We start from the raw sequence: 8938 nt of genomic DNA on the forward strand, positions 1-8938 counted from the left end.
TGAGCTGCCTCCCCGGGGCCTCAGCTCTCACAGGTAGGTCTCCAGGTCTCCCCATGCCTCACCTTCTGCTCCCACCCCAACTGCCTCCTCAAGCCTGGCTGACCCAGGGGAGTCTCCATAGGAGAGTGGGATAAAGTCAATGTTGATAACATAATTGGAAGAGGAAGAAAGCTCTTGGAATGAATGTCCCCAAATTTCCAAGTGTACTGGGCATTTGTCAGGGTTCTTAGGCAGCAAAACATTGGAAAACATGGGGGACTTTACCCATATCCATGGGGTCTTGAAGGGAGGCAGTACCCCACTTCCACGACTGAGGTTGGGGACTTGGGTAAAACCAGCAAAGGAGACCTGACTCAGGCAGTCAGGCCTCGGCTTTGGCAGTGATACCGTTACCAGAACAGTTAGGGTTTACTGGCCCCTCCTGTTTTCAAACCTGGTTCTCGTCTTCCTGATTCTCAGACCTCCCTGATATCCTCCAACAATTCCCCCTTCTGCTCTGGTCAGGTAAGGGGCTGTCTGTAATCAGTAAATAAGACCCTTCCCCCAAACCATGCTCAGGTGGCGTCACACTTCTCACATCCATTTTTATTGAGAGGAGAAAAAGGCTGTTTTGCATCTTAAGTTGAGACTCTGACTTGTCTCCTCACCCTCCACCCAACCCTGACCAAGCCCATCTCTCATCACAGAAAGGGGGAATACTGCAGTTTGTAAAATCCATAAGTTAATTACCACATAATCACACGGCTTGGGTGAGGCCACATGACAATACTCTGAAGTATCCTGGGAGGGCCGGGCTGGGTTACCCCCACCCCACGGGAAAAGCACCGAATAAACCAGCGTCACCCCCGGCCTCGTGAGTGAAAGGCAGGGGCCAAGCTCCCCACCGCCACCGCTGACAACTAAATAAGCAGAGGGGAGAAGGGAGGTTTATCCGGAGGACGGGTCCCGGGGGAAGAGGCCGGCCTGGGAGATGGGGGTTGGTGGCCTAGGCCGCTCCTGACGGCCTCCAGTTGGTCCTGAAGGAGCCGGACCCGCTCGTCCAAGCTGCGCTGCTGGGCCAAGACGGCGGCCTTGCCGGCCAGGAGGGCGCAGTAGGCGCGCAGCTCCCGGGCGGGCAGCGCCCGCACCAACACTGCCCGGAGGGCCCGCTCGCGCCGCGCCACGTGCTCCTTCAGCTCCCTGGCGTCCTCCTGCTGCCGCTGCAGGAGCCCGAGTCGCTGCAACAGAGAGGCCTGGGGCCGCAGGCAGAGGGTACGGTGAGCGGGGCAAGTGCGCTTCGCCCGCCCCCTGCTCTCCCGCAGCCTGAACCCCTTTACCTGCTCCTCGGGGTCACCGTGTGCTCCCGTTCGAGCCAGGGCACGGCGCACGCGAGCCAGGCGACTGCCCAGTAGCAGCAGGAGGCCAAGCACACGCTCTAGGTCGGCCATGAACCGGCTGAACCGCTCTAGCTCGCGGGGTGCACAGGCCTGGCCTACCGCGGCCTCCAGCGCAGCCCCACGCCTGGCCCAGGTCTGGGCTGTCCCCTGCAGCTGCTCCTGCTCCGCTTGAAGGCTCCGCAGCATCTTTTGCAGGAGGTCCGCGAGCTCCACCTGCAGGGAAGGCGCGGCTACTGAAGGCTGCGGCCAGGCCGGGACATCTCAGGCCGAACTCAGGTCTCTTGTCCCACCCAGCTTCCAGCCACCCCACCACACTCACTTTCTTAGCTTGGATGCTGCTGTTTGGCTCAGGCAGACCCTGGCTACATGGCTGGTCAGACACAGGGGGAGGGGTAAGGTTTTCAGGCCTTGCTTCCTCCTGAGAAGTTGGCAGGACCTGGGAACTAGATAGATGGGACACGGGGATAAAGGGAGCTCCCTGGGTTGTCCTGCCCCAGACTGCAGGGGCTTAGAATCCCCGAGTCCCTGGTGCCTCTCACTCACCCTGGCTCAGAAATACCAGCAGCCTCCTCTCCAGCCTTGCCACCGGCTGGTCTCATTGCAGCCCAGACCTCAGCTAAAGGAATCAGCCCATCCAGCAGATGCAGAGGTGGCTCTGGGCTGGGATAGGATGTGAGAGTGTCACTCAGAGAGGGATCCAGTCTGGCAAGCTCCTGAACCAGCTGCTCCAGGCGTGGATTTGGCCATGTCGGCTTAGAATCAGGCTGGACAGGGCCCCAAGCCCAGGCAGTGTCATCGGGAGGCCCTTGGGTGTCACTGCCTGGAGGTCCCAGGGCATCGACTGGGAGAGGTTTGAGGGAGTCACGCTCTACAGTTGCAGGGAAGTCTGTCGTCAGCAGTCCAGTGCAGTCGTGGGTTGGGACATCACCATTTGCAGTCTCAGGGGAACCACAGCATGTGGGCCAGCAGTCACCTGTCCCTGCAGTCTCTAGGCACTCAAGTAGGGGGTGCTCTGGGGAAACTGTAGCCCTGCCAGGCCTTTGGCCCAAGCCAGCTCCATGTTGTGGGTCAGAAGCATGGACACTGGAAATGGAAGAAACACTGAATCAGAAAAAGTTATGGCTGAAGACCAGTGGTGGTCTCCAAGGGCCACCTGCCATCACCCCATCACCCAGACTCCCAGGCTCCAGCTAGGGGCGGGTTCCCGGTCCCTCCGGCCTTGTGTAGCTATGTATGCGAAGGGATGTCTCACTCTGCGTAGAAGCTAGAGAGAATTCACCTGGCTGGGGGCCGGGGCGGGGGATGGGAGTCTGGAGGTGCTCTCATTCTGACCAGCGGGACTTCTTCCAGGAAGACATCATCATCAGGAAGGGAAGGGAGCCGGGCACACACAATGTGGGTCTCTGGGACTCTGAGCTCACAGTCAATGGGCCTGCTCTGGGGACCCTCTGCAGGACACACCACTGCAGCTTCCTTCTGAGTCAGGAGCCTGGAGGCAGAGACCCCACAGTGACCAGGAAGGAAACTCTGGGTCTGCACCAGAGAGACAGTAAAGTGTTGGGGATGGGGATTGGCTGAGGTGGTGAGAGGGGGGCGGGGGAGTTGGGGATTTGGTTTGCTAAATACAAGAGCCCCCGAGGCTCAGACTGAGGGTAGGTGGGAGGCCTTCTCTTTTCTGGGGCAAGAGCTATGAGAGCTGCCTCCTCCCAAGAGTGACCCATGCCTCGCACCTGGTATGTGTGGTCTGAAACAAGGGTCTGGGTTCTCCTCCTTGAGGAACAGCCTGGAAAGGCAAACAGGTTAGATGTCATGTGGCTCAAGTGTTCGGCCTCCCAGCTGTGCCCCACACCGAGCCTGCAGTCCTTCTCTTCCCTACCTGGAGGATGGGCACGGCCCCTCCTGGGCCTCCCCAGGCACCCAAAGCTTCCCCTGACGCGCTCTGACTCCGAGCAGGCCTGTAGACGTCGTCGCGGAGCTTCAAGGACAGGGGTTCGCGGTCCTCTGTGCCTCTCAGCCACCCGATCTGGTGACCTTCGAACGCCGCCACCGCCTGGTGCTGCAATCCCTGGGTCTCACGCCTGGCGAAGCCAAAGCCGGGGCAGGCCCCACCCGAGCATTCCCCCGCCATCCCGACGCCCCGACCCAGGCCATCCAGCTTCCCTGGCTCCGAGAAGCACCACTGCCGCGGCTGGTTGGCGAGGCGGCCCGGGCCGGCTGTTCCAGGCGCGGGAGCCCCTGAGCGCGCCGGCTCCCCTTCCCCGCCCGGGTGGCCGAGCGAGGCGGAGCGCGGGTGCGCCGCCGGGGGCCGCCCGGGGGTCGCGGGCCGCAGGCGGGCGGGCAGACTCATGCGGAGCTCCTTGCGCTGGAAGGACGTCTCCCGGAGGACTCGCCGCTGAGCGCCTTGCAGCCGCTGTCGGTAGGCGGCCCTCGAGGCCGGCGGACTGGGCGGTTCGGCGGCCCGCGCTGCGGCCTCCGCCTCGGCCGCCAGCGCGTACAGCAGCGGGGTGGCCTGCCTGCTGAGCGGCCCCGGCGCGCCCTGGACCTGCGGGGCGCGCAGCCCGTTGCGCGCGGCGGCCGCGGGCCGGGGCTGCGGGGAGGCGCGCAGGGCGGCGGCGGCCGAGGTGGGGGCCGGGCCGCCCCACACCACGCGCACGTAGTCCCAGTCTAGGTAGGGAAGAAGGTCGGGCTCCGGAGACGGCGTGCGCGGCTCGGCGCCGCCCGAGGCTGCGGAGAAGGAGCTGTAGGCCGAGTCGGCGCGCACCGACAGCCGCCGCAGGTCCAGGCTGCGCGTGGATGAGGCGGGGGAGACGCGGTCGCCCCCAGGACCCAGGGCCTCCATGGCTGCGCGGATGAGCGCTGGCCAGCTAGCTCCGTAGGGCCTGGAAGAACATAGATGGTGCGTGATGGGGCTCCGGGTGCTTACCAGTCCCCTCTCTAGTCACACTGTCTCAAGAGCTGGCATTACCTCCAGGTTAAGAATGGCATGGGCAACCCTAGCTGGTTTGGCTCAGTGTGTGAAGCCTTGGCCTGCGGACTCAAGGGTCCCGGGTTCCATCCTGGTCAAGGGCACATGCCCGGGTTGCAGGCTCCATCCCCAGTGGGGGGCTGGGGGAGGCAGCGGAGCAGTGATTCTCTCTCATCATTGATGTTTCTGTCTCTCCCTCTCCCTTCCTCTCTGGAGAAAGAAAAAGAAGAATGGCATGGGCAGTAGGCCCAACGCTAGAGGTTGAGGGTCTCAGCCCAGGGAAAGGAATTGGCCCCTGGCCCATTCCCTGCAGAGGCGCTCCTGGCTGGTACCTCCGGGAGCCCTGAGAATGTACCCATGCTCCTTCCCTCCCCGCCCTGCCCCACCCGCCTGCTTCCTGGCACTTTGTTAGCGTCTCCACGTGCTCTTTCCCTGATAAACAATGGTCAAGAATGTTCTGGGGGACAAGAAAGAGACTGGAAGGCCCAGGTCAGGTGGCAGGGCAACTTCACAGCCGTCCTCCCTCCCCCCTGCCAGTTATGTTCCAGGTGCTTTATATAAATATTTATCTTGCTCTTCCCAACTGCTCTCTGTATTTTACAGATGAAGACACTGAGGTTCTGAGGGGGAATCATTTGCCCAGGGGCACACAGCTGGTAAGAGGCCGAGCCCTGCCTGGAATCTGGGCCTGCCTCCAAGCTTACTGCAGCCAGATCAATTTCCTAGAAGCAAACCCTGCTGAAAGCCAGTTCCCCCCACCCCCCAGCTGCCGGAAGCCTCCAACACAGCCCAGACTCCACGGTGGGAAAGTTCCCCCACCTTCCCTCAAACCACTGGCAGATTCCCTGCTTCTGGAGACTGCCTTGTGTCTAGTAATGACAGGCTCACCCCCTCTTGTCCTGCTATTCTTGTGCCTCCAAGGGGGCTCAGCTTAGAGGTCTCCCGGCCTTTTGGGATCTCAGTGTCCTGACCTCCGCCCACTGCGGCACTCATCACCCTGTGTTGTAACTGCTGGCTTGCCTGTGCTTCCTTCTTCCCATCCCCACCCGGCGCTTCCTAAGGACAGGCGCTGTGTACACATCTCTGGACCCCCAAACCCAGCATGGAATCGATGTTAAGGAAACATTTGTTGAATGGCAAGGTAAGGAGCCAACTTGTAAGGAGTAGAGGGAGGCGAAGGAAGAGTGCTCCTCTGCTTCTGTTCCCTCTTCTTTCCTCCCTAGCACTCTTTTCTGGGGCACACTGGGTGAGGCAGTTGCCACCATGGACACTGAGCAGGTTACTCATGCTTTATGAGGAACCCGAAAAGCAGGCAAGCACAGCTTGGAGCAGAACTGGCCAGAAATCTATACCTCCCAGTGCTAGCGTAGAGGGTGGGGGTGGGGGTGGGGTACGCCTTGGTCAGGGGTAAAAGCAGCTTTGAGTCTTGGGAAACTGGGGCTCCTTATGGGCTATGGACTTGGAGGGAGGGCTTGCCTTCCCTGAGCTGCTTGGTGGGGAGTGCAGAAGCGGGTGGCCCCCATCTGGTGTAGGAACTGGACAGGCAAGCTCATCTGAGCCTCCTAGACACTATTTGGAGCTCAGGCTCTCTCTCCTACCTCCCCTCCCTGAGACCCCAGGTGCTACAGAACGCCGGTCAGGGTCAGGAGGGAGGTTAGTGGTGGGAGGATATGCTGTTTCCTACCAGGGAGTGGCAATACCTGCAATAATCCCAGGAGGGGTTCTCAGCTGACATCTCGGGACCAGACCATCTTGCTGTCACCCCCCTGCAGGCATCCTGATGCCCACTCAGGCCAGCCCTGCGGGCTGGGCCTCACACTCAGGAGTGGGGACCTCTTCTGCAAAGGGTTTCCACTCTGGACTTCAGGAAGACAAGCAGCTACGCTGAGCAGCAGCCCTGCCCTGGAGGACAGTCGCCTCCTCTAGGAAACCCATCCTTGCTGCCCAGACACTAGCCCTCTCTCTCCCTACCCTTTCGGACCCAGCTTGGGGCACCCCGGCTCATGCCACCCCTGCCTGCCCATGTTGGCTTGCTGAATCTACAGGCATGGTGACTGTTCAAATACAAAGATGTTTCCTCAACGAAGGCCTTGAAAATTCTTATTTGTGGATCACTTTGTTGACAAACTCTGAGTTCACTAAATAAAAACAGCTTGACTGGATAATAGAAATGTGGGTACAGATCTGTTTTCTTATTGCTCTTAACTTGTCTCAAGGATGCTTTTGCAGTGGTGGCCCCACAGGCTGATACCCATGCAGGACGCTCACACCTTTGCAGAACCTGCTATGCCAGGAGGGTCCAGCTCCAGCTCCTTTTGTGTGTTTTGGGGCCTCAGCACAAAGAGTAAGGCGTTCTCACACGTGTCTGGCTGCAGGGAGCCTCTTGCAGTCCCTGTGGCTGGAGGTGGCCCAGCCCAGGAGCCCCAGCATCAGTGTTAGTGTGAGTTGTGGGCTGGGCTGCAGAGCCAGTGCCTGCAGCGAAGTCCAGGAGCTGTAGCTCAAAGAGCTCTTCCGCCAAGCCTCGCCAGAGCAGGGGAGCCGCACGGACTCCCCGCTAGAAAACCCCCAGACTGGGGTCCTGTGGCGGGTGGAGGAGGCATTTGCAATGTACTTATCACCTAAACAAACGAGCAAGAGAGGAAGGAGAGAAAAACGACTTCAGCATGCAGAGCTGGGGGCCTGGAAGATGCAGGTGCCAAGCTCAGAAAGGAGAAAGCTGAGATGGGGGTTGGCCAAGGGGTCCAGGGCTCATTCGGTTTGAGGCTTGCGGGCTTTAAAGTGTTTGTGGCAAGTCTGGCAGTTGAGAAGTTGGGATATGGGTCAGGACCTCAGTGGAGAGGTTGGGCCAGGCCAGCAGGCTGACCCAGGTTTTTAGTTAGAGGTTGTTGGGGAAATAAACGAAGACAGCTTCCAGGGCGTAAAACCATACCAAGCCAATGGGAGCAGATCCAGATCAGGTGACCAGAAAGGCGGGCAGGCTCACATGACCAACAATGGTCAGGATTAAGTGGTACCTCTCTCAAAGACCACCTCACCTCGGACCTTGGAGAGGTCTTCCCCCAGTACTAGGCTCGCGGAGTGTCACCGAGGGGACACTCCTGCAAGGCAGTCTCCCTGCCAGGCTGAGTTTCTGGGTCCCAGGCATGGTCTTGCACTCAAGCACCCCAGACTAGGTCTGGCCTGGCAGTCATTCTGGGAAGTCCCAGGGCTCTCCCAGTCCCCAGCGCCCCTCCCCCACTCTCCCCGAGACTCGCGCCGCGCGGCGCAGGAAGTGCGGGATGCTGCGGTCCCCTGGAGGAGGCGGCGGCCGTGTGGTCGGATCACATACCTGCGTCTTCAAGCTCTGAGTCCAGACACGCGAGAGAGGAGAGGCACGGGCCTGCGACCGCAGGGGGCGGCAGAGTCACGTGGCGTGGCGGCAGAGCGGGGTCCCCGGGACGCTGGGGTGGCAGATGGCCGCGGGCCGGCTCATGTCGCGGCCTTTCCTGTTGAATTCGCCGTCAGGGAGGGATGGCTCAGAGCGCAAGCTGGCGGGCAGCGCGATCATGGACGGGAGAAACCTAGCCTTTCCCGCCGCGCCGCGGCCGAGGGGCGGGAGCGGGGGGTGGTGGAGTGAGACGCTCTGGGGCTTTGGCCACCAGATTGCTCCCGCCGCTCCCGCCGCAACGATCGGCCGGTCTCGCCCCCGCCCCCCAGCCTTCTGCGAAGAGCACCACGACTCGCAGGGCCCCCCTGGACTCGCGCGACCCACACCTCCTTATCCAGGGCGCACCGGCTGCTCCGCGGCCCGCAGACACCCCGCCCCGCCCCCGCCCCTTCTCGCCGTGGGGGCCCCCCACCCGCCTTCTCCCGGGAAGCGCGTGGCCGACCCGGCCGCGCGATCGGCCGCCCGGACTCCCGCGGACTGAGCTCCAGCCAGAGAGGTGCTGGGCGCCCGCGGCGCGCGGTGACCTCAGAGCGCGGGCTCCGGCTCCGGCTCCGGACCCCACCTCCAGGCTCCGGCCGCCGCGGGGGAGGCGCCACGTCCGGCCACCGGGGCGGGAGCGCTGAGCGGCGGCGCTGCCCCGGGAGCTGCCCGCCCCTTCGTAGGTCCGAGTAGTGGCCTAGCCCCAGGCCCGGGTATGGACGCTCGTTCCCCGTCTGGCCTCTTGCTCTGGGCTGTGTCATATACGGTTTCCAGTGGTTTATTGTAAAGGGCTTGTAAAACATTTCTTCCCATAGGTACTTTTTCAGGAGGTTCTGCGCCTTGATTGTTTTATTTTTTTAAATCCTCATCTGAGAATACATCTTCACTAATTTCAAAGAAAGCGGAAGGGAGGGGGGAGAAGGAAAAGAGTAAGGGAGAGGGAGAAACATTGATTGGCTGCCTCCCATATGCACCCCAATCAAACCCTCAACTTAGGTATGTGCCCTGATGGGGAAGAAAATCCGCAACCCTTGGGGGTACCCGACAATGCTCCAACCAACTGAGCCACCAGCCAGGGTTGATTTTTTTTTGTTTGAAATTATATCTTGGGGCTCATTCAATATCAGTTCATAGAACTGTATCATTCTTTTTTTTAAAATATATTTTATTGATTTTTTTACAGAGAGGAAG

General features: G+C 60.8%; 1 protein-coding gene across 1 annotated transcript; it reads right to left on the minus strand.

Annotated features, from left to right (window-relative positions):
* Positions 1-560: 560 nt before the first annotated feature.
* On the minus strand, positions 561-7713 carry SHROOM1 (shroom family member 1). The gene is made up of 7 exons (XM_081093280.1): positions 7670-7713; positions 3253-4255; positions 3107-3159; positions 1920-2459; positions 1696-1819; positions 1317-1589; positions 561-1232 (listed from the first exon to the last, which is right to left on the minus strand). Exons 2-7 carry the CDS (start codon positions 4213-4215, stop codon positions 900-902), a joined length of 2286 nt encoding a protein of 761 aa, XP_080949406.1. The 5' UTR covers positions 4216-4255; positions 7670-7713; the 3' UTR covers positions 561-899.
* Positions 7714-8938: the final 1225 nt, after the last annotated feature.

This window comes from Myotis nattereri (genome assembly GCF_964212035.1).
Source record: "Myotis nattereri genome assembly, chromosome: 5".
Classification (NCBI taxonomy): Eukaryota; Metazoa; Chordata; class Mammalia; order Chiroptera; family Vespertilionidae; genus Myotis; species Myotis nattereri.